Below are 26178 nucleotides of genomic sequence, written 5' to 3'. Positions count from 1 at the left end.
TATTTAATTCAGAAACTAATGCTGTTATACTTTAAGGAAATTTATCTTTATAAGATCTGAGCTTGCCTTAAATATAAGTATTCTAGAGGAGTCTCCTAATTTTCCTCTAAATTTACCTGCCTGGAAATAGAAATGCCTGAACTTTCACCAATTATAAGAAATGGAAAATAAAGAAATGAAAGACTTTTTTGAATGAAGACATAATGCAAAGTACCCTGCAAGAAGAAAGTGGTGTATTAGGATGACTAAGCACCATTGACGCCTTTCTAAAAATTTATTACTTTCCACTAGAGTTTGAACCCAAAATTTTGATGGGAATTACATAGAGAAAGTGAATCAACACATTGGCAGCTTTTTAACAAGGAAGAATGATCTGAAAAAGAGGCCCTAGAAAAGCAAGGGGGGAACTAAGTGCTTGGTGGAGGGTGGAGGGCATGACCAGCCATAATGGGAGCAGTTAGGAAGAGCCAGAGATTAAAACAACAGCCACGACAAAACAAAACAACTTTTTCACTTCAAAATTATGATTTTGCTCTCATATGTTATTCTACATTTATTCTGCCTATGCAGCAGATGTTTGTAAATTGCTTCTATATAGTAATGATAGCTATAAAAATAAGACTCAGATTAAAATAACCGTAACTTGATTTAATGTATGGAAATGTACAGTCAGTACCATCCTGAGAATAAAATTATTCAAGACCTGTTTTAGAGACAGTTTGCATGATAAATTAGCTGTAAATTTTGAACTGTACTAGACCGGAGCCTTTTTTTTTTTCCTCTTTTTGAGAGAGAGAGAGAGAGAGAGGGAGAGAGGGAGAGAAGAAGAGAGCATGTGAGTGGAGGAGGGAAGGAGAGAGGCAGAGGGAAAGAGAGACTGAAGCAGGCCACACACAGAGCACAGAGCCCGACTTGGGGCTCAATCTCATGACCCTGAAATCCTGACCTGAACCAAAATGAAGAGCTGGAGACTTAACCAACTAAGCCAAGTGCCCCTAAATCAAAGCTTTTTAGGTTTATTTGAGAAGTTCAGAAATTCAGGTAGTTATGACTTAGATTCAAATACATAATAAAAACCTCGAAGGTTGATAAATTAATTTTATTTTTTTAGTCACTGTTATTATTCTCCACAATATTGATTCTGTTCTATTTAGCTATTGGCAAGTTCCAAAGGTACGCATATATACCAGCTGGCCTCACTTTATTTTTATTTATTTATTTGTTTATTTATTTTAGAGAGAACATGGGGGGGAGGGGCAGAGGGGACAGAGAGAATCTCAAGCAGACTTCCCCCCAAGCCTGGAGCCCTATGTGGGACTCAATCTCAGGACCCTGAGATCATGACCTGAGCCAAAATCAAGAGTTAGCCATTCGACCGACTGAGCTGGCCTCACTTTAAATCTGACATTAGTAATTTGAAGTGGGTCCCAATGCTTCCTGGAGGCCCATACTGCATTCCTTGGTCCTTTCCCTTTCCTGCTTTCCTAGCTGACCATCCATACCCTTCCCTCCCACCTCGAATCTTCCACCAGTCTCTTCTGCCATCCTCATGCTTTGCTATGAATCTTTCCCCCTGCTTCCTGGGGAAGGTGAGAGCGAGCACAGCTTGCTCCCACTGGTACTGTGACTTCCCCACACTCCTAGCTGAGGCCCTCTTCTCCCCTGTGCTCTAGATCCTATTCCCTCTCCTTTACTCAAGAACACGTCTTCTCCAAATCTCTGGCAGCACCGAGTTTTTCCTCTCTCCTGCCAACTCTTTCCCATCAGCCTGCACGCATGCTGTTAGTTCTCTCATGGTACAAAAAGCCAAACAAAACAAGTCAGACCTTTCTTTACCCACTTCCCCCTGCAGCTTCCAGCCCATTCCTCTCCTTCCCCTTGTGACCGAACTCTGAACAACTTGTCTGTATCTGCTCCACCACCTCCCCTTCTCTTGAGCTTCTGTACGACACTGCAACTGCTTGTGTTCAGATCATCAACATCCCCCACAGGCTAAGCCATGTACTTATTTTTCAGCCCTCATTGCATGTGACCTCTCTCTGTGTAGCATCTGACACAGGTGGAATAGCCCTTGAAACACTTTCTTCACTTGGCTTCAGGATTGCATATTATCTTGATTTCTTATCTCTCTGGCCATTACTTCTGTTTGCTTCTCTCCTCATCTCCAGCCTCCTGACATTTGCAGGCTCAGAGCTCAGTATTTAATGTACACTCAGTGCCTTGAGAGCTCATCCAGGAGCCTCATTCTCTGTACCACTTATATACTGGTGATGTCTGAATTTATACTTTGAACCTACATCTCTCCCCTGAACTCCAGACTTGAATATCCAAATATTCGCCTCAACACAGATGTCTGATAGGCATCTCCACGCCTAATGTGTCTGAAACCGATCTCTTCATCTTCCCCCCCAAAACCTGTTCCACCCATAGTTTTTCTGATGTAAGGTAATGACAACCCCGCTCTTCTAGTTGCTTGGGAGAAAATTCTTGAAGTCATCTTTGGTTTATCTCTTTTTATCATACAGCATATCCAGTTGGCTCTACTTTCAAATCTTTCAAAGAATCTGACCACTTCTCACCACATCCTCTTTTATATCCTGCATTATTTTTGACAGCCTCCCAACTGGCTTCTCTGCTGGATTCTTGCCCCAAACAGGAGCTAGAGTAATCCTATGACTACTTAAGTTAAATCATGTCACTCCTGTACTGAAACTTCTTCAGTGACTCTCCATTTCACCCATTCTAAAAGCCACATTCCGTATAGTTGCCTACAACACCATGAAGGATCTGTCTTCTCATTCTCTCTCAGCCCTTATCCAAGGAAGACTTTGCTCACTGACCCAACCACATTGGCCCCCTCACTGTGCCTTGAACATGCCAGGCATGCCTCTGCCTCGGGGCTTTTATAACTGGCCCCCTCTCTGCCCAAAGTGCTATTTCCCTAGAGGCCACCATGGCTCCTTCATCTCCTACAGGTCTGGACTCACATATCATATCTTTCCATGAGGCTTTCCCTAACTCCCACATTCTTAAAACTGTAAACTACCCCCACCTTCCATCACTTCTCATCTCTTCCCTGTTTCAGTCTCTCCATAGCACTTACACCATCTATAATATTGTCACTTCTGTAAGTTATTTCATTTACTCACTAGGATAGAATTGCCATAAAGGTCGGGAGGGATATTTGTCTGTTTTATTCACTGCTCTAGTCCCAGTGGCCTGGAATGGATGAATGAATTAGATGGTTTGCAAAGGCAGTTACATGAGTTTGTGGGATTCTGACCCAGGCTGTCCTGCACAAACTAGCATCTCTGCCTCCAATGTTTTTAGGGAAGATAATTTAATTTTTATGGCACTGTAATTTTTACATTTTCTAGTGAGTAAATATTTTAAAAGCACTTAGAGCAGTGCCTAGCACATGGTGAGAGCTCTGTAGGTGTTTATTAAATAGGCAAAAAATACTTTCTCAAGCATTTTGTGATTTAGAAAATATTGGTGGAATGTGAACCAGGACAAACCTCAAGAAGTCTAGAGTGGCCTTAATTCTCTGATGGAGAGTGCTTTATTATAGAGGTAGAGTAGAGTCTGATGGCTTAAGAGAAACAATAGTAATAGTCACATGCCCTCTCTAGTCTGAAAAAACAAAACTACCCCAGTGTATTCAGTGGGGCCATAGATGCAGAGAGATTTATGGAATAGACTCTCAGGAATTGCTTTTGAACTGAAGTCCATAAAACACATAGCTACTGTCTTAGCTCAGGTTCTATAACAAAACGCCATCACCTGAGAGGTTTATCGAAGGCAGAAATTGATCCCTGATAGTTCTGGAGGCTGGAAGTCTGAGCTTGGGGTGCCAGCATATTGAATTCTAGTGCAAGCCTTCTTCTGAGTTGGAGACTCCATCGTCCCATTGTATCCTCACAGGGCAGGAGCAGGCAAGTTCTGTAGAGGCTCTGTAAGAAGGCTTTTTAGAAGGGCGCTAATCCCACCCATGAGGGGATACCACCCCATAACCTAATTACCCCCCACAGGCCTCACCTCACATTCCATCCCACTGGGATTAGGGTTTCCATGTCTGCCTCTGCCCCCACCCCTGGTTCTCTCTCTGGGGAGATGGAATGAGGGAGGGGACTCAGGTGTGGCTGGGGGCAAAATGAAATTGGGATTGTGCAAGAGTCAATCTGAACACGTAGACTCCCTTCTGTAAACACTGATGGCCAGATCTCTGCTGCCAGGAAGTGTGCTGGAGGATGCAGCTCTGAGCAAAATGGCCTGAGACAAATGTCCAGTCACGGGAAAGTCCAGGTCCTTCTAAGACACCCTGCAACAGGATGTCCACGCATCCCAAGCCTGCCTGTTTTAGAGGCCTTTAAATACAAAAGATCACCAGACAGTTGAGGAAAGTTGCTAAAGGGAAAAACAGAGACAAAACTGGTTGGCAAAGCAAATATTTGCAAGGAACTCAGAAACAACACAGACACTCTAGAGAGCAATGTTTGTATGTGTGTGTGTGTGGACATATAGGTACATCTTAAGTGCAGATGGATCTAATAACCTCAGCAGAGAGAGGTTTGCAATGTGCTCTACTGGTGGAGCCTCCATGCTCCACTGTGTGGGATTGAAGTGGCTCTATTGAGGGATGCCTGGGTGGCTCAGTGGTTGAGTGTTTGCCTTTGGCTCAGGGTGGGATCCTGGAATCTGGGATGAGGTCCTGCATCAGGCTCCCTGCGGGAAGCCTGCTTCTCCCTCTGCGTATGTCTCTGCCTCTCTCTGTCTTGTGTCTCTCATATAAATAAATATTAAAAAAAAAAGTGGCTCCATTGCTTCCTAGCTGTGTGGTGCTGAGTGAGTTACTTAACCTCTCTGTGCTTCCATTTCCTCACCTTAAAAAGGGGATCCATGATGCTACTCAGAGAATGACAACAACAAAATTACGAATAGAAGGGCAGTATTTTTTTAATCCAATAGAAAGTTTAAATTAAAAGTTGAGAACTCACTGTGAAAGATCAAAAAGACAAAGAAATGGAAAATCGAAATAATGAGAAAAAAAGATGGTATACCCGAGCAGCCCAATGGCCATAGCTGCAGAGACAGACAGATGGACATACGAGAGAGAGAGAGAGAGAGAGAGAGAGAGAGAGAGAGAGAGAGAATGAGTGAGCGCTGGGAACAGAGAGAGGAGACTTTGAGAGTAATGACCAAAGCTCTTCTAGAAGCAGAGGGCACAGCTCAGATCGGAGGGCCTACTTGGCGCTTGCACAATCAGTGAGAAGAAAGGCCCAGTCCAGGCGTGTCGCAGAGCCATTTCCGAGCACTCAGGATGCAGTGAGTCTTCCAGAAGCTTCCGGAGAGCAGTAAAGCAGGTCATGTGCGGAGGATGGGAACTTGAGTGGCAGAAGAGATAGTCGAGTTCTAAGTAATGCGGATGATTCTGGGAAGGCCACCCTCCTTCCAGGACATGAAAATGGTTTGATGTAGACACATTTGTCACTTTAAAAAAAATAGTTCTTGTGTGTTAGGCAGACTGGGGGCTCATGTCTTCACTAGGTGAGTCTCAGAATCTATCTGCCTCTGTCCAGGAGCACCTAGTTCTTTCATCTTTCAACAATGGGGAAGAGGTTTAAGTTTACCTTTTCCTGTTTCTCCTGCCCCCACCCCCCTGCCCCTTGTTTCCTTTCTCTTCTCCTTTGATTCCTCTGCCATTCCCTACTTTACCTTCTGAACCCTCACACTCTTGCTAGGTCTATTTCTGTCTCTTCTTCTCGATTTCTCTTTCTCTCCACAGAAGTCTGTGTTTGTCTCATAATTGGCAGGAGAGATTTTTTTTTTTTTTTTTTTTTTTTTTTGCTTTTGCTTTTTAAGTGATGAATAGTTGGCGTTAGATCAAAGACAAGCCCTGTGGTTTTCTGGCTGCCCCAGAAGGGCGGTGCAGCTGGCAGCCATCCCAGCTGCCTGGTGATAGGCATGTGGAAGAGATACCAAGCTCACAGGTCACTGTGTGTGTGTGTTCATGTACGTGTGTTTTTCAGGCCAACAGCAGGCTGAAGCAGATTGAGAAGGAATACACTCAGAAGCTTGCCAAATCTTCACAGGTAAGAATGTTGAAAGGAAAAAAAAAAAAAAGCAAAACCAAAACAAACCAAAAAGAAACCTATACATAAAAAGCATTTGTACTTTCAAGTTAAACCTCATTCTCTTCAGTGTCTTTAAGGGTTACTATCCTATTTGCAGTGGGTACGTGGGTAAATAATATATACTTTTAATACTTTGGTCTTATGAAAAGATTTTTTTAATTAGGCATATTGAACCATTTGAACTAACATACACACATCCCCACACACACATACTCAGATGTTGTAAAACCAGCCAGTGCGCTTGAACAAGCCCAGGCTGCAACATATTTCACAAGGGCGGGAAATACACACCTACATTTGTGATGTAAGCAGTTTGATACCATCTGTGCTTTTTTGCAATATTCCATTTAGTTGTACCTAAGGACTGCTTAAAAGTAAAATTCAAAATGATAAATGTCCTGGGTTAAATTAGCCACTGAACTGTTGACTTCTTTTGGGGAAAAGAAGAATCATAAGTCCCTGCATTCATATCTTGCTTCATGTTGTTGCTATCATAGTTTTAGTAGAAGGCCAATAATTGAATGCTTGTCTCAACTTGACATGTGATGCTTAAAATACTTTTTCTGTGTAAGTTGTTATAATAATATCCTAAAGTATCATTCAGGGAATCCCAAGCATCCCTTCGTTTTAGGAGTAATTCTAGAATAAAAAAATACAAATTTTCATTGTATAGATGGAGAGGTTAAGCCATTCATTTTTGTGGGCATCACATATAATGATTTTTAAAATCAGCACTTCACAGTATTTTTGCATATACACGGCAATATGTGGCCATGAACTGAAATTTATGTACTATTTTATAAGTTACCACACAGTGGTCATAACAGTAACACAACAACGTAACAGTAATAAAATCAGGAATTTTATGGGGCACGGACCATTTTGACTCAGTGTTCATTCATGATAACTCAGTTAGGAACTGTTCTTGGCTCCATTTTCCCATTGAGGAAACTGAGGCTTAGGGAACTGAGCTCACACTTGAGACTCAGAGAGCTGAGGTCACATGGGTTAGCAAGTGACTATACCGGGAACCCACCCCCCCCCCCCCCCCCCCCCCCCCCCCCCCCGGATCAGATTGGAGAACAGAAGCTCACAGTCTGACACCACTGGCCTGGCTCAGTCCCTCTCGTTTTTCATATAGCAGAACTCTGGTGATAACTCTCATATAATGTCTTTGGTTATACAATTATTTCTAAAATGTGCATATGCCATGTAATGTACATCCCACTTGGAAAGCCAAATGTCTTTGTCTGAGTGAAGACTTACATGTACTTATTTCAAAGATGATGATTAGGTCTTGATTGCCATTATTCCAGACCTCCTTTGAAGAAGGAACATGGGGAAATATTCTTTTTTAATCACTGCAGAAGATTCTTATAATCAGAAGAAATATTATTGCTCCAGTAGTTCCAGTTTAAACTAAGGCGTGAAGAATCCCCAACTGGCATACCCTTATGTCCTGCCTATTTTGCGTTATGTTAAATGGGGGAGGCAGACCGAAAGTGAGATAGAAGATAGCTAGTAAAAATGCTTAAATAATGAGAGTGTAAACAGGAGTAGTTAAGTTTATCTAAAGGAATGTATGAAGCAGCCTGATTAGTTCATATTAAAGCAAATTAAATGTAAGTTAATGCGGAAGAAAGCCTAAGCTTTGGAGTCCAGCAGAATTTGAATACCAGCCCTACTACTTATATGACCTTGAGCGAGTTACCTGCACTCTCTGGAATTCAGTTTCCTCATTTGTAAAATAAAGGAGTAGTACTTACCTCAGAAGCTAGTTTTAAGTATTAAGTAATGTAATGCAAAAAAAGTGCTTAGTACAGAGTGCTTAGTACACAGCAAAGCGCTTAATAACTGTTAGCTCGCATGGCAGCAGGATTAAAATGGGAATAGAGACAAGAAAGGAGGGATCAAAGAATAAAAAAAGAGGGATCCCTGGGTGGCGCAGCGGTTTGGCGCCTGCCTTTGACCCAGGGCGCGATCCTGGAGACCCGGGATCGAATCCCACGTCGGGCTCCCGGTGCATGGAGCCTGCTTCTCCCTCTGCCTGTGTCTCTGCCTCTCTCTCTCTCACTGTGTGCCTATCATAAATAAATTAAAAAAAAAAAAAAAAAAAGAATAAAAAAAGATATGGAAGGAGCAAGAAATTATTTTTAATTTATTTTTGGGTGTTCAACAACTGATCAAATCTCCCCCCCCTCCCCAAATTTGAGAGGCAGGGAATTGCTAAATATTTTCCCAAGTAAAGATGTGAAAGAAGCAGGAGGAGGAGGAGGAAAAGCCAATTAGTGACAACGATCATGTCCCATAGCAATCATTTCATACATCAAAGGACAGTGCAACACCAGAAGAGAAAAAAATATCTTTGAAATAGTATAATAACATAATAAAAGATGGTCCATCCTCATAAAGGGTGGGATGACAAGCTTACGTTGATAATATTTGGTTTCCCCACCTCTAAATACATGTAAATATTTGCATGTACATAAATAGATGCTTATGTTTGTATCTGTGTCCTGACATTTGGGAACATTGATCTTCAGTCCAGTCAGTTTAAAGAAACAGATAATTTGAAAATGAGCATTACAAACAGAACCATAGACTGACTTTTTCTGTTTTCCAGTGATAGTTTGCTGGAATCACTAACTCGTATCTAAGCTGAGGACAATGTCAGAAGCAAAGTTGCTTAACTGTCTCTCAGGTTTTAAAAAAAAAAAAAAAAAGAGGGGCAGCCCTGGTGGCCCAGCGGTTTAGCGCCGCCTTCAGCCTGGGGTGTGATCCTGGAGACCCGGGGTTCCAGTCCCGCATTGGCCTCCCTGCATGGAGCCTGCTTCTCCCTCTGCCTGTGTCTCTGACTCTGTCTCTGTTTCTGTCGTGAATAAATAAAATCTTAAAAAAAAAAAAGAAAGAAAGAAATCCCTCTCTTTTTTCTCTTAAAAATTTTTGTTTTAAGTAATGTGATGAATGCACTCATAATGAATGCATTGGTATCTAGATCATCAGCTTGAATTTGGAAAATATTTTAAATATTTTCCTCCCTTAAAGGAAGTTACTTAATCTTTTAAGATTTTATCAAGCTTTTAAGACCTAATGGACCATTAAAACTAAACCCATGGCATATCTAGAATTGTGCCCCTTCTGGGTCTCTCAACGTTCATCCTGATGGCAATGTGTGCATCATCTCTGGGCACACTCCCAAATATAATTTCCATCAGAATCATATATTTGTTCTTTTTGTCTTAATATGACATGGTCACCTTGCCTTTTCAATGTTAGCTCAGTTGTTCCCATTCAGCTGACTCACCTGGTGGCCATTTTTCAGAGAAAGATATTGTCATGTGGCAAGAATACAGGTAGTTGTGGACAAGACAAGAGATGGAATACAGGTAGAGCTTGCCCCCGGCCAAGAGCCTGGCTGCCCGCCCCCCCACCCCACCCACCCAGTGCCCCCACTTACTCCCACATACCTAATGCAGATTATGCCTGGGTGTATCGCGTGTGTCCGGCATGCCCGCAACCTTCATATCATTCTCCAGGGTGGCAACCCAGAATGCAAAATGTGCTCAGGAGCCACTCTTTCACTTATTTTATAAGGATCTTCAGTGTCCACCAAATCTTCCCAAGTATGCCCTTTTGTATTTTAAAGTTTTATAAAAATCTCAAACTAGGGATCCCTGTGTGGCTGGTTCAGCGGTTTAGTGCCTGCCTTTAGCTCAGAACGTATACTGGAGTCCTGGGATCGAGTCCCATGTCGGGCTCCCTGCTTGGAGCCTGCTTCTCCCTCTGCCTGTGTCTCTTCCTTTGTGTGTGTGTGTGTGTGTGTGTGTGTCTCATGAATGAATAAATTAAATCTTAAAAAAAACTCAAACTGTACTATAACCTGTAAAACATCAAAGTGAGTTAAATATGAAATCCTAAACTCTCTATTCAGAATCTGATTTTAAGACTTAATAAGACCACTAACATTTTTTGCCAAGTGTTAACTGCTTAGCAATAATTAACCATTATAGCTTTCATGAGTTAGGTTGCTTACAGCATCAGCCCGAAATAGCTCTCCTTTTGCTTCCCAAAATATTTTTAATATCACATGGAAATGTTCGAATCCACATCTTTCTCTGAAGCGAATGCAGGGTAAACATTCAGTTGAGTGGTGACATTTTGTTTTATGGTTTTTAATTAAGATTCAATCAAAACTGGTGGGGTTTATGATTGTGTAGATGAGTTCTGATTTCTCTCAGAAACTTTTCATATCATTCTATAAAAAGGCTAGATTATCTCAATATGATTTGTCAGGTAATTATTATTTTTATTTGCTCTCATTATAGTTCCATTAGTTAAATATTAAGGGCTAGTTATGGGCACTGTGCTAAGGTGAATATAGTCTATAGTCTTTTACTCTATGTCTACAACCAAGTGAGTTTTGTTCTTTACCTAAAACATGTTAATCTAGTTAGGATTATTTCATAATCTTCAATCTCATTTCAGGTTTTAAAAATTATCCACATTTTATCCACCTCTCTCTATCCAACTAGTCTTATCAGTCTATCAACCACTTTATCTACTCAGCTACTACCATGTTTCACCTGAAGTATTTCTCTCCCGTAGATCATCTTCATAAGTTTTTAGAATAACTTGCTAAAGATAATCTCATTACTTCCCCCAAAGAATCTCATTATCTCCCCCAAGAATGTAAGGTTTCATTTTCCACACAAAAGCCACATATTCTCCTCAGAACATGCTCATAGATCCTTCCAAAACCTGCATTTATTTCTTTTTGATGTCCTCTTGTCATTAAGCTTCTGAAGACGAGGGATCCCTGTTTCATACCCTTGTGGTCACTTGAAGAACCCACAAATATCTAATCTTACTGTTTTTTAAAGAAACAAAATTACTTTTTACCTTAAAAACATATGACATGATTTGGGTAGTGGATATATCAATTTATTGCACTAAACACACACGCACACACCCATGTACATACATGCACATACACAAACACAATGAACACATGACAGAAGTAAGCTTACCATTTCTATAAAGTTGTAGTTTACTTAACTTGAAACGCTCCAATAGTCACTGAAATAGTAAGTTATTTTCACTATTTGGCTCGATGCTCTTAAAAAATATCAATCTTAAGTTTCATGTTGGGCCAAGGAAATTTGGCTCTTTCTTATCTCTGGCTCCTCTTGCTCTGTGACTGCGAGTGAGTTGATTATTCTGTGCCTCGGTTTTTGACATTCACTATAAGAATTTAACCTTCCCTGTTTCATAGAAGTGCTATGAAAATTAATTGAATTGATGCCAGAATGGGAACAACATTTAATCAAAATTCAGAAAACAGATGAAAAACATCTTTATTCTTAGTAAATAGATTCCTCCACTCATGGCAAAAGATTCAAGTTCGTTTTTAAAAATATTAACATACTGCTATTATGTATCTTGCCATTTATTTCACAATGGTCTTAACATGTGATGATTTACAAATCCTAAATGTGAACCTTTGTTACAGTGAGTTTGCTCACTTCTAAAAGCAGATCTACACCATATTTTCTTGTAAATATGCTATCATTTATGTCCATAGTACCAATTAATATTCCTATAAGACTTGGCATCTGTGAAACTGCAGACAGTTTCTATTTATTGTCTTAACAATACCGCACTCTAGTTTTGCCACCCAATATTAGGTGGAAAAATTGAGCTTCAAGGAAGATAACTAACTTGTCCAAGTGTCTCACCAATGAGCCCTGCTCCCATACAACCAACGGAATTCTATTCTAACCAGGACTAAGGATGTTGGTTTCTTTTTTTATTGGAAGAAGAAACGTATTTCCTGCTTTTTAAAAGATTTTTAATTAGGAAGGTAATGGATGTATACAACCCCAAGGAAGAACATGTTCTCAGCTCATGATTACTTGGGAACTCTTAGAGGATACCTATTCATGGAGAGAACCAGTTCTTCTACTTGGAGGATACTACAGGGGTCTCTAAATAAACTTTCATGGATATCTATCAGTTGGGAAGTAGGCAACCCATTTGGAACTATGTTACAATAAGGTTCTCTTCTACATCAAAGCCTCATTTGGGAAAAACAAAGGCTAGTTGGAGGATCCATCCAATCAGTATGGCGATTGATCTGACTGCATTGTTCAGGTCCTGCCTGTCTTTTTGGTTCGATATCATCTGTGACAACGGGATATATGGGACCTCTTTCTCTGCCTCTGTTTCTCCATTTATAAAAGATGGGTGATAATAATGTTTGTAAATGACAGTAAGAACTTAAGACACTTAGCACAGTGCACAAACCTTAGTGAGTACCCAAAAACCGTTGTGTAGAATTAGGTAACTATAAAGAATGAGCACTGTTCATTATTTTCTTTGGTCATTACAGTTCCAAATATTAGGAAAGGCAAAATAGCTTTCTTCATTCTAATATGTCTGTTTCTCAGTGAAATAAAATCTGACGCGTTTCATATTTTTGAGATCACAGATGTTCTTTCTTCTGATGAGTAAATATTGTGGAATGTTATAGTGGAAGTGTCTTCCAAATATGTTTGGTTCAGCAGTTGTTCACCATTCACAGTTTTATTATAGTCTTTTATTACGTGGAATTTCATGCGTTATAGTGTGTGATATGTTAATTGAAAATATTTAGTTTGTGGATTAGACTTTTGCCAAATCCGCTTTTTTGCTAAGCATAAATACATATAAAATAGATGCCTCTCACTGAAGAATTTGAAGTTATAGCATGCTGTTTTCATTTTAGATCATAGCAGAACTTCAGACAACCATTTCCTCTCTGAAAGAGGAGAACAGCCGGCAGCAGCTTGCTGCAGAAAGGCGGCTCCAGGATGTTATACAGAAGTTTGAAGATGAGAAGAAGCAGCTGATTAGAGATAATGACCGAGCAATCAAGGTAATCTGAAGACTTCAGTCACCAATGGTACCAGCTGCTTTAATGTAATTAAAAGGAGGGCTACAATCCCAGCAGTGGGCAGATGAATGCAGGTACCTAGCTTGCTCATGCAGCCTGCTCTAATTCCATTCAGTGGACTCTACCTTTGATGTATCCAGTGACTCAGGCTGACTTCCCTCCAAGAGATCACATGCCAGCATAAAAAGTCATTTTTGGCAAGCCTGATCCATTCACATTGAACAAATATTTGAAAAATACCCGTCCTTTCTCTTGAGAACCACTTTGGAACTGTCTCTTGAAATTAGGATGACTGTTTTAGCTCAGGACTGCTGGCTAATAAATTCAGAAGTCAGCTTCCAATTTACATTCTCTTCTTTGCCCACATCCTTTCATTATGTATTCACATAATGAGAAATAACCTGTTTGAGGTTTGGAATGCCAACCATTTGATGTGCTTTGACATAGTGCAGGGTAGATGTGTTGCTGCTGAGAACCTAGGCTGTTTCCAAATGGCTTCAGAGAATCACGCCTTTAATAGCAACAGAAAAGTTCCCTGGACCCTGATTCTTTAGGTGATAGGCAGTTCGATCTCAAAGTAGTTTTTTTCTTGGCTTCATAGCAGTGAATATTATTGTAAGTGTCTACATCATGCTGGGTTTAATCTGTGAGGATAAGCATCTGGAAACCTTTATAAATAAGATTTAAAAGAGAACAAAAATTTTTTTCAAGAATTTCCAGCAAAAGATTATTTTTCAGTGATTTTACTTTGTTATAACAATGCTTAAAGCATGTTGAGTAATCAGACAAAGCAAGGAAAAATAAAAGAAACATTTGAGTTTTATCGCTGCCCTTTTCTACCCAACCCCTCTGTCTTTCTTTTCTATAGCCTATTGTAGGCAATCTGAGTAATTTACGGAAAAGCTAGTGTTAATGTCAGTTGCTTTTTAAAATATACTCTTTAAGCCTGGACAAGACTGAATGGAATAAAAGACTTTCAGATATGGACAAATCTTGGAGGCCATTTCATCCAGCCTCCTCACTTTAGAGGTGAGGACTTATTTTATTTTGTTCTTAATGAGATTTTCCCTCTACATTGCCATCAGCAAGCTTCTTTTCCCCCTACGTGTGATATGAGACCAAAAAGGAGGTTTCTTTTTTATATTCTGGTAATTGAAAAAAAATCTTTGAAGCTTTTCTCATTTATAAATGCACAGGAGGTACTCACTCATTGATCTGTATAACTGTTTTGCTTGGCATGAACTGAGCTGGATACTTTGTTTAAATTCCTTTAGCTATATAAAAATTTCATTTTAAGTGAATTTCTTTTCCACTTGGTGTCCAAATACCATGCAGTAGGCAGTTTCCCAATTTTAAATAAATAATTGAATCCCAATATACACAAAAAGGGAAAACATAAATTTACTCTGTAACAGCATAGTTTCTAGTATTGTTTCTTAAGATTAAAAAAAAAATCTTAAGGGGATCTCTGGGTGGCTCAGCAGTTTGGCGCCTGCCTTTGGCCCACGGCGCGATCCTGGAGTCCCGGGATCGAGTCCCACGTCGGGCTCCTGGCATGGAGCCTGCTTCTCTCTTTTCCTGTGTCTCTGCCTCTCTCTCTCTCTCTGTCTATCATAAATAAATAAATAAATTGTAAAAAAAAATCTTAAAATAATTAGTACAATTGCCTATTTTTAATTGTTTTTGCAGTTTTAATCTACTTACCTGCTAAACCAGATCCTAATTTCCAGAAAAGTGTCAGATCTCAAAGACTTAATATGTGCATACATATTATATTAAAGTATCTACTACATGATATTTATGACCTCCAAAACAGATACTTACAAGCAACTAAAATTATAATGTAGGTAAGATATAGTTCAGTTTTTTGTGTTTTGTGTTTTTTTAAGAGAAGGGGAGAGAGAATGGGGGTGGGGCAGAAAGACAGGAAAAAAAGAATCTCAAGCAGACTCCTCACTCAGCTTGAAGCCTGATGCAGGGCTCAATCCCAGGACCGACCCTGAGATCATGACCTGAGCTCAAATCAAGAGTCAGACGGTTAACCGACTAAGCCACCCAGATGCACCACACATAGTACAGTTTTTATTGACTATTAGATTATGTGTAAAGTGAATGGTATCTCTGGGGTTTTTTTACTAACCTACATAATATAAGTAATTCATTAGCACTCTTTGCCTTGATTTTTTACCCTAGATGATGTCATCAAAAATAAAAGGAATAATAGCTCATACTTACTTGACATCTCCTATGTACCAGGCTCTCTGCCAGACATTTTTATTCATCGCCAGTCCCGTTAACGTCATTTAGGCCTTCTAGTAATCCTCATTAGGATGGTATTTCTGTCATCCCCATCTTAGAGGTGGGAGAACTGAGGCTCTGAGGTTAAATAACCAGTCCAAGGTCATATTGCTCAATAACTGTTACAGCCAGGTTCAGGTCACAATCTTCCTGACCGGAGAGGCTCAGCCATAAACTTCAGGACATACCCCAGTCTCTACATTTTGTCCATGAAAGCCAGTCATGGGCCAGGTGCACAAATGAACCCGGAGAACCTCACTCTCATTTTCTGTCTGTCTGATACTAGCATGTCTGCAACAGCTATTTGAGCTGGACACTCTCATTGTGTTTGAGTGTTTTGTACATATAGGTATATGGATAGATCCAGATACTCAGAGAGAGGCACAGTTACCATGAGGCTTGTATTTGGCTTTCTGAAATCAAATGGATTTGTTTGCATCTATATTAAAATAAGCTAATATTACCGAATATTTTGTGATATTAATCATTACTATATTGAAATATTAGAATCAGAACATGCTGTATAAAGAGTGTGTGTGTTAATTGTGGAATGCACTCCGTCCTACTTTCTGGGTTGGGGATGAGCTGAGCTCTCAAGCTTGCAGTTGAGGATGAGGTGGATAGTAACCTGGCACTCACCCTGCCAGAGCTTAAAATAATGTCTCTGTGGATCAATAGACCTTTTTATTAAAGTAATTCTTGAGAGAAAAGTTAGTAGGATCTAAAATAGTCAACAATAGCCCACTTTAAAGGCCACTAGTGTGGTATAGGGTAATCTGCTAAAACATTTCTGGAGAACAATTTGGCAATACCTATCATTACTATATTACCTGAGAGACATGCCCAACTTTTGACCCATTTCCAGAATTTGCCCAAAGGTGACAGTTAAAAGGTTGCACGGAGCTTCAGATAGCCAAAAAAATGTTCATTCTAGCATTCATTCATCTAGCCAATAACTATTTATCAATGTCCTGTTCATGCTAGGCACAACAATACTAACATTTTCTATTCTCTTTATTTTTGCCATAGTACATAAACTAAAAACTATGCACTATTGAAAATGGTGTTGGAGAAAGATATTTAAGGATAGTGAAAATGTTCACAAGATAATTTTCAATGAAAATACAGTTTACCAAAATTACATATGGGTCATGTTTGTAAATCAAAGAACATATAAAGAGAAAAAAGATGGGAATCATATATCAAAATTTTACTGGAGGACATCTCTGGTGGGTGAAATTTTTGGTCATTTTCTTTTATCTTAGCTCCATATTTTTAATTATAGCATCACTTTTGCAATAAGAAACAATAAAAACTGTTTGGTAAAAGAGGAGGAGCCAGCATTCTAAAGGAACCCAGTAGACATTAATCACGGTAGTCAAGACCAGTAGCAGGCATGATCCCGGCTGTCTAAGAAACAACAGACCAAGGGAGGTCTTTCACAGAACAGAATTCTTGGAGTGTAAAAAGAGTTATAGAAACAAATGCATTCATACAGGTAAATCTTTTATACTGTGGTATGCCCTATCTCGATAGCAAAAAAGATCTTTATCACTTATCTACTACTTTAGCTCACTCCTTACCTTCAAAGTCAAGTTCTAAAAAAGACCCAGCTCTCCTGCATAATAAAACCACCCCAAAACTTGATGTTTTAAAGCAGCAACCATTTTATATGCCTAGAATTCTTTGGATCAGAAATTTAGGTAGGAATAGGGTAGAGGGTTTTTCTGCTCCATGTGTAGTATTGTGCAGTCACATTCAACAGGAAGTATGGCTGGGGCTGCAACATGCTATCTGGGTGGTCAGACTTTTCACATGGAAGCTGGCGTCTAAGAGGAGTATTCAAATAGGTGAAGGCAGATCTGCACTTCTCTTAAGGCTACTATAGGAGGATTCACAGTGGCACTTCCACTGCATTCTCTTGGTTGAGATTGGTCCCAGGGTCAGCCTGAATCAAGGGGAGTGGAATTAGCCCCTGCCCCTTGAAGGGAGGAGTGGCAGAGATAGTGAAGCTGTCTTAAATCTACACAGTAGCCTATGCTAAAGGTCTGGTTTTCATCTCCCATCAATTCCTCACCCAAACGAAATAGTACAAAGAAGAAAATAACTAAATCTATATTCCTACCACCCCAGAATCAACAGTGTTAATTAACATCATGGCATAGTTTTAAAGAAAATCTCTGTTGTTTTGTAAACAATGGATAATCACATATTTTCACAAAAGATTCAAATTGTAGAGGGGAAGGTAAAAATATTAAGTCACCTCAAATCTCATCACTCAGAAATAACCATCATAGCATCAGTGGTGAACATCATTTCGAATATCCTAGTATATATAAAGAAAAAAGAGAAGGAAAGTCAAATAGACTCATAAAATGAGATAATACTCCAGAATCTGTATTTGTTTGTTTTAGAAAGATTTCCAAAGTTAATTTTACTTCAGTTCAACAGACAAAAGAAACTAGAGTCAAACAAAAAGAATTGGTGGGCTTTTGGACAGAATTTGATTTAGGGTTGAAAATGAGTACATCTGTACGTTCATTGCCTCCCCTAACCCTTGCTTTCCCTCTCCTGCCTGGGATGGTGGTATTATTTTTACACTGTCCAGGTTTGTGATAGTCACAATTTGTCCGTAACCCTAATCTTTAGTTTAATATTCATGCTGTCCTTGCTAGACGTAGTGCTTACCTCTAGACCTTACTGGGTGTGGGGCTTACCACTAGACCTTTCATCACAGTGACTCCATTTCTGAAGTTTTTACTCGAATTTGGTTCTTAATTGACTGGATTTCATGGTCAAAGCATTTTTTCAAGACTCATGGTACTGTCTTCCCTGAATTGTTCATGTTTAAGAATGTCTGCCGATTTACCTTTATGTTTGAACAACATGTTAGGTAGGCACCAACTTCTTGTTCATGTGTTTTCCCATGAAAACCATAAACATTGCCCACCTAGCATTTGATATTGCTGTGGGGAAAGCTGGGTGAGGCTAGGTTTTCCCCCATGGAAATGATTTGCTTTCTTTGAGGGATTCCTAAAGAAGTCTTTCTTTACTATGTTAAGTTTAGTAGATTAACCAGGATAAATTCAGTAATTAACCAGAATACCTCTACATATTAAACATTTAATATATGTTTCTGAAGCATTGTGATCCCCCCACTGTAAGTAAAACTGATTTGTGGTGTCTCTGCATTTTTCCTAACCTGAGAAGGAGGGAAAGGAAGAGCTGGGATAGAGGTGTGTGTGTAGTCTGGTTGGGGCGACTGTTCTGTGTTTCAGCATTCGAACTACCTAAATGGGAGAGGACATCTGATATCTCTTTGGGGTTTGAATTATCTCAATTTGGCATGTATCCCTGAAGTCCTGACACCTTCAGTTTTCTATGAGATAGACAGCCCTGATATTTACCTGTTTTTCCACCACATCCATTTCCACTTCTCACAGTTGGAAGAGGAAAAAGATGAGGTCACTCATACAGCTTTTTTTTTTCCACATTTGGTGATAATAATGAGATTTCTCGGGATTTTGTTGACTCATAATTAGAATAATGAATTAGGGAACATTGGCAGATGTGGAGGTTGTGTCGTGATGCAGTTGTGCATCAGAATCATGTTTCTTTCCTTGACTATGGGCTTTTGAGAGTTTTTTTTTTTTTTTTTTGTATTATTTACCTTACTACCCTATATCAATGCTTCCATGCATTTTTGCTAGTTTTTACTCTTTTACTCACTTCATTTGGTGTTGCAAAACCTATTTGATCTTAGAAGCCTGTTTGATTCCTTTATAACATCTAACAAGGAACCTGTGTTAGTCAGCTATTGCCACAATAATGCTGCATAACAACCCCCCAAATTTAATGACTTATAGTAACAAGCGTTTATTTATTTATTTAATATTTTGCAACATATCTATGGATTATTGCTGTAGCTTGGATTCAGGCCATTGATTGGCTGCATTTGACTTCAGACTTTAAAATGAGTTCAAACCTGTTCTATGTGTCTGCACAATCTCCCTAACCTAGCAACTGCCTGGGGTATCCTCCTTATGGTGGGTACAAAATCATGGGCAGGGAAAAACATCTCTGCAGCCTCCGCCTCATTTCAATTCACATCAATGGGGCAGGGAAAACACAGAACCACTCTAGTCCATGAACATCTATGAGCAATCATTTAATCGGCCACAAGCAGTCTCTAACATCTCCCTTAGCTCCTTGGCAACACATTCCCAGTTCATCTGCCATTCCAAAACCCTCCCTCCCACTCCCATTCCCTGTCTCTTCGTCCTTTTTTTAGCACTCAGATATTGGCATTAGCAAGACCTCTTCTGTTTTCTTTGTATGCATCCTGGACAATCTTACTCCTTCATGCATATAGCTTCCAAGCAAATGAATTTTGAGTCTTCATCTCCACCTAGACCTTTTTTCTGAGCTCTCAATCCAGATTTCTAACCGCCATTGCATATTGTCACTTGGATGACCCATTAGGCTGCTCAAACTAGACATTTTATAAACTGAACTTCATCTTCCTCTCACTCTTGACTTATCCTCAATGTGTTCTTCTTCTTGTATTGATGATCTGAGTTAAATACCATGACCCAGTCCCTCAAATCAGATTCTGGAAGTACCCTTGGATGAAGGAAGTACCCTTCCCCTCTCTCACCTCTCTGAGGTCAGTTCCTAGAAATAATGCCTAAATATCTGCAAACCCATACCCCATTCTGCAATCACTAGTTCCTACCTTCTTAGTCAGCCCTTCATCATCTTTGTCCTTGTCCATTACAACCCCTCTTATGTAGAATCACTGCCAATAATTCAACTGTCCCAAGTCTGTCCCTATCCCTGTTGATAAGGTGACCTTTCTAAAACAAATATGAGAATGTGGTTTGCTACTTAAAATCCATCAACAGCTTTCCATTGCCTACAAGTCTAAACTTGCCAGCATGGCATGTAGAACACTTCGTGATCTAAACCAACAGTTCTCAAGGGGGGTCTTTAGACCCCTGTGGGTCCCTGATACCTTTTCGGGAGCTCCACAAGGTCAAAGCTATTTTCATAATAACATGAAGACATCATTTGCCTTTTTCAGTGTTCACATCTGTACTGCTGATATAAATATAAAAGCCATGGTGGATAAAACTGCTGGTGTCTTAGCACAAAACATAACATTATCACTAAACTGAGTAGAGATTATTTCCTTCACCACCACATACTTGTGCTTTAAAAAAAAAAAAAAACCTGAAGCTATAAAGTATATTAATTCTATTAAATCTCAACCCTTGAGAACACATCTTTTTCATATTAATAGGAAGTACACACAAAGCACTTCTGCTGCATAGTGAAGTAGGGTGGTTGTCTCTAGGAAAAGCAGTTCTGCATCTGTTTAAGTGTGTGCTGAACTCTAGGCACTTGGAAGGAACAATTGACAGGCAAACTCTGCTTATTCAGATTTGACTATCTGGCGGAGGTGTTCTTGAGAAGGAAGGAAGCAAACCTGACACTTCAAGGCCAGCAACTGACTATATTGTTGCTAATGATAAAAATCTGAGCTTTCAAGCAAAAATCAGAAATTTGGAAAACCTTGTACCAGCACTGTAAGCTTGACAGCTTCCCAGTACTTAAAGACTTTACGAATGAGATCAGTGGTCTTACTAATGATGTGAATGGGAAGAGAGGGAGAGGAATATAATGTAGTGTATCAACATTTGGAAGATTTATGTAACTCACTGAACCAGTGTTTTCCAAATGACCAATACCTGGTGTTAGAAAATCATGTGTGGGTAAAAGATCCGCACAAAGCATTAAAGAGAACACTGGGTTTTAATGTAGCAGTAGGCAAAGTTCACGGATACAAGTTTCAAATTGGGTATTGCAGCTAACTTTTAAGAAACTTCCCCTTGTCAAGTTTTGATGTTGTCCCAAGGAGTCTCCTGAAAAGGCTATGAAAATAATCTTTCCTTTTCTAATTACTTATCTGTGGGAGACTAGATTGTTTTCCTGTACTCCAATCAGAGCAACACATTGCAAGAGATTGAGTGCAGAAGCAAGTAGGAGAATCCAGCTACCTTCTATTAAGTCAGACGTGAAAAAGATTTGGAAAAATATAAAATATAGCCACTCTTCTTACTACTTTTTTTTTGCTGTAGAAAATAGTTATTTTTTATTAAAAATATGATATGTGATCACACATAATGGATTTGTGACTGTTCTTCTAAAACAAATATTTTAGTATTTCTTAATTTCTATTATGGTAAATGTCAATAGATACAACACTTATCAACAAAAACCTCTTTGGGATTCTGAATTTTTAAGAGTGCAAAGGGGTCCAGAGACCAAAAACTTTGAGAACTGCTTGTCTAGATGCTGCCCTTTGGTCTACCTCATCAAACAACCAGTCCTCAGCATTCATGCCATGTTCCCTGTGATCCCATGAACTGTGCAAGAGGTCCTTTCCTTCTTAAGATTTAAATGTCATCTTTTCTATGAAGTGGCAGAGTGGGAAGTGCATGCCAGCTTGGTCATACCTCTGGTGAAGTTCTCACTACACTGTAACCTCGTCCACAAACCCCTTATCTAAAACCTTGAAGTTAGATATGTTTCACAACTCAGGATCTGATCTGCAGATTCCAGGAAGGTGGTACAGCACTTGTCCTTTATCCCCAGTGGGGTCGGGGTGGCACACTGCACCCAGACACACAAATGCACAGTGAAATGTGTCAGTGTAACAAAGGGGAAAAATAAAGACTACGAACCCTGACAGTCATCAGTCCTGTTTTGTTGCCTCATGAGTTAACCTCAACCTTTCAGAAGTAATTTGTGGTTGTTCTGAGGGTTTTTGAATTTCAGGATTGCAGATAGGTTGTGAACCTGTCTTTTGATTTATTGCCTTTCTCACTGACTAGACTCTGAGCTTCTTGGGAACAGGCACCTGCAGCAACATTTGGTCCAGTGGAAGGTGCTAGAAATATGCTGAATGAATGAATGACACTACCTCATAAATCCAGGCTCTGAGCACTAATAGTGTCCATTTATTCTCATGTTATCTTATGGATGGCAGCAAACTTGTAAATATTTGGGGGTGGTATAGCAGATAGGTGTAAATAACTTCGACCTTATGATAGCAGTAATATGCTTTGCCTGATTAGGCAGATTCAAATAAAATACCTTATACTATGCATGTATTACCCGAGAGCATAAGTGGTCTACTCGAGAGGAAGGTTCCCAAAAGGCTGTCCACCGAAGCAAAGTTACCTAAATGTTAGCACTATCCACTGCACTCACTGAAGTTCACTGGGGGAAATTGTTAGAAATAGTTCTATAGAAAGACTGTGGAACATTCTTCTGGCATCACTGCCCCACCAGGGCTAAGCCCTTTCTTTGAAGCTAGTGTATTGAAAGTTCCTCACTGTGAAGCCAGATGTCCAAGCAGAGATTTCATATCAAGGAGAAATGTTGTAAAATTTTTGCTTGCAGGCATAGAAAAGAGATTTTAAAGCATTGATGCTTCTCTCCCTTGGCCACTGACTGGAGTTCACGAGAAAAGGTCGGCTGCCAGTAGGACATCTAGAAATCTGGTCTGTATTACCAGAAGGGCTTGAGGGGGGAAAAGAGAATATTTCATAAGATTGGGCAATTCTCACTGTGCTAAAAGCTTACAGGAATCCATTTCCCAAAGAATAAAATTACAAACCTCATTGTGGGGTTTTAGTAGCATTGAGAAACAGAAAGAAATCTCAGTGCCTAGCATCAGATGGCTTTGTTTGGGACCTGTTCATTATTTAATTCCTGTCTCCCCTGCATGCACGTCCTAAGGGCGCGGGGGGCGGGGGGGAGTGGCATTTTCTTTGTGCCCTCCTGAATTAGAATTAATAATGCTAAGAATAGAAATGTATTTTTCCATCCCACCCAAGAAGGCTTGCCTGTGTACTCAGAAAGGAAGACAGAGCCATTCATTCATACTAGCAGAAACCCTAAGTGCCATTTTCCAGGAAGAGTACTCTGGAAGATAAGGTCGGGTACAGCGTGGTAGTGAATTATGGCCTCACTTCCTTAGAGCAAGGAGAAGCAATAACAATAAATGAGCAGAGAGGAAATGAACAGTTCTTCGCTCCCAAAGCATTTCACCCCATACCTTTCTTCAGTTCTTTTCTCGGACAAAAATTTATTTTTTTTAAAGACTAGTCGCAGATTATTTGTTCAGTGGACAAAATCCTTTAAGCATTATGAAAAGTATTTGCAGCCTCTGGGACACTGTCTTGTATAAACTAAGAGATCAGAATTAGGGTTCGATGAGTGAATGTGTGAGTGACAGAGAGTGATTCAAAGAATGCAGGTGAAAACAGTTTCTTCTTCACCAGTGGCTGTATAAACTCTACTCTTTGGAAGCCATTCTGTGCATTTTATTACTCCATGGTCCAAAATATGAATGGCTTTAGTGAAGAAATATTGGAATATGTAATGCACCAGTTTCTTTAATATTTGAAAAAAAATAAAAAATAACTATTTGGAAACATTTTAATCTTTAATGGTTCTGAACTATCCCAGAAACTATTTTAAAGTCAGTAGAATGAACCTAACAAGCACTGAAATACAGAACTGTATGGCAAAGTTACCGAATAATTACTATTTATACACATATGTGTATATACACATAGTTCTATATATTCATGTCCATGTGTATATTCAGAAGCACTGAGTTATAAAGAATTTTAGTTATTAGAAGACTTGATAATGATTTCATATATTCAACATATTAAATAATTTTGTGATGTCTTGATTAAATTGGCTGTTTGCCCATTCTCTCTAGCAGAAGCTGGGTTTCTGGTCAACCTCAGGTCAGGTGACTCTTGATAAACCTCTCTCTTACCATTTATCAACAGTGAAATTTACACCTCTTCCTTTTTATGGATCATAATACTGTCTCTTGCTTCCCAGGACTTTTTCCCAAAGAATGCATCATGTTGCTGTGGCCCTCCTATACTCTCCCCCCAGCTTCACTAGGGGTGTCAGCAACACCCCGCTGGCATGCTGGCCCAGGCTCATCCTAGCTTGAGTGAGCTGATTGTCACATTATCAGGAACTCTACCTGTGGAATGTGTGCACTGTGGAAATCGTGCACACTGCTACAGAGATTTTTTGAGAGCCAGTTTTTAAACATTTACTAGGATACTGCTGCTACAAGAGTTCCTTTTCTCCTACTTTCTTGATGAAAAATCAGTTTCCAGCTGTAGTCACTATGTTCATGATGCTGCTCAACCTTCTCAAAACAAGGGGTACGTGGATGGACAAGTAGATAAACAGCATTCTGTTATCCCTCTTGCTACTCTTTCTAGTTACCTGGCAACCACTAGCTCTGCTTTTTTGGATATGTACTATATGATTCAGCTCTTCCAAACGTCCCCTTAAAGTCCATTTTCTAAGCCCAATATAATAGGGGAAGTTTACAAAGTAACCTATTACCTCTTCTCTAAATTCAGTGGTGTTTTCCCACTCTCAGTCATCCTCTAACTCCATGCAGCATTTGACTTATATTGATCAGCAGTTTTCCTTCTAGAGGTTGGCAAATGTCTTCTGTAAAGGACCAGATAGCAAATACTTTAGGCCTGTGGGCCATACGATCTCTGTGGTGGCTACTCAGCTCCTGCTTCTGTGGTGGGAAGGCAGCCTTAGACAGTATGTCAACAAGTGGGCATGGCTGCCTTCCAATAAAACTTTATTTACCAAAACCAGCTGGGTGCCAGATTTGGCCTGTTGGCCACAGTTTGCTAACCCCTGCTCTAGAAACTCTCCTTTGGTTTATCCGGTACGTCTCTTACTTGTTTCCTCTACTGATCTCTCTTCCTCCCTGTGGGTTTCCTCAAGTCTGTGTCAGGGGCTTCGCTTCCCCTTTTCTTCCACCATGAGCCCATCTCCTGCATGACTTCAGCTGTCACTTCTACAGGGACGCTTCCCAGAAGCCTCAGCCTGATTCCCAGTTGGGTCCTGTATCTTACACTGCCTGTAAATCATCTTCATTTGGCGAAGGCATGACTATTTCAAACTCCGTAGCTACAATATTGAATTATCATCCTCCCTTCCAAATTGCCCCTCCTTGAGTCTATCAAGGTTACCCCCAGGCTTCCTGTTTCCTGTTAGAAACTCTGGGTTCTTCTTTGTCCCTTCTCTCCTTCATCCCAATGTACCTCAAGCCTATCACCAGAATCCGAGAATATATATCTTATTCCTCTGCTTGTGACCCTATTCAGAGCCCTTCTCAACTTGCAGTTGATTTAAAACAGCCTCCTCTCAGCTGGTATCCCTGCCAAAAGTCTCTCAGCTCAGTCCAGGATAAAGAAATCTGCCAGAGAAATCTTAAATCACGGACTGCCCTGCCTTACAAAGGGTGCTTGAAAATCAATAGGAAAAGACGAACAAGCCAGTGGACGAAAAAAAAAAAAAAAAACAAAAAAAAAAACAGAGGATAGGAGCACAGAATTCACAAACTAAAAGCAATATCCAGCAAACCTGTGAAAAATATGCTAATTCTCATGCATAATTAAAGAAATGTAAATCAAAACTACAAAGTTTGGAAGGGCCTGGCTGCCATGCAATAGGCATAAATTTTGAATTTGAAGAACTACCCAATAATGCCCAGTTGTCAGGGGGGAATAAATGGCTGCAGCCTCTTTGGAGGGCAGTGTGGAGGCATCTGCTACCACTTTCAGTGCACATAGCCTTTGGCTCATCAGTTCCACAGGTAGGGATTTATCCCATGGATATACTTGCTGGGATATGCAGGCTCTTTGTAGCATTATCTGAGCAAAAAGCTAGGGGAAACAACGA

At 39.9% G+C, this 26178-nt stretch overlaps 1 protein-coding gene across 10 annotated transcripts in view; it reads left to right on the top strand.

Moving 5' to 3' along the window:
* The window catches only part of CEP112 (centrosomal protein 112), a 400571-nt gene that overhangs the window by 300982 nt on the left and 73411 nt on the right, over nt 1–26178 (top strand). For 6 of the 10 annotated variants that reach the window (XR_012009149.1, XM_072781073.1, XM_072781071.1 and 3 more), the window contains 2 exons: nt 6030–6092; nt 12898–13047. Coding sequence is in view for 7 of the 10 variants with exons in the window: in XM_072781073.1 (XP_072637174.1) it covers nt 6030–6092; nt 12898–13047 (213 nt within the window). In the remaining 3 variants the exon portion in view is untranslated. Of the gene's footprint in view, nt 1–6029; nt 6093–12897; nt 13048–26178 lie in introns of those variants that run through there. The other 4 variants (XM_072781072.1, XM_072781067.1, XR_012009150.1 and 1 more) reach the window with 3 other exon arrangements.

This window comes from Canis lupus, chromosome 16, assembly GCF_048164855.1.
Source record: "Canis lupus baileyi chromosome 16, mCanLup2.hap1, whole genome shotgun sequence".
Lineage (NCBI taxonomy): Eukaryota > Metazoa > Chordata > Mammalia > Carnivora > Canidae > Canis > Canis lupus.
Note: the sequence above shows the minus strand (reverse complement) of the source record. Positions and strands in the feature narration are given on the sequence as shown.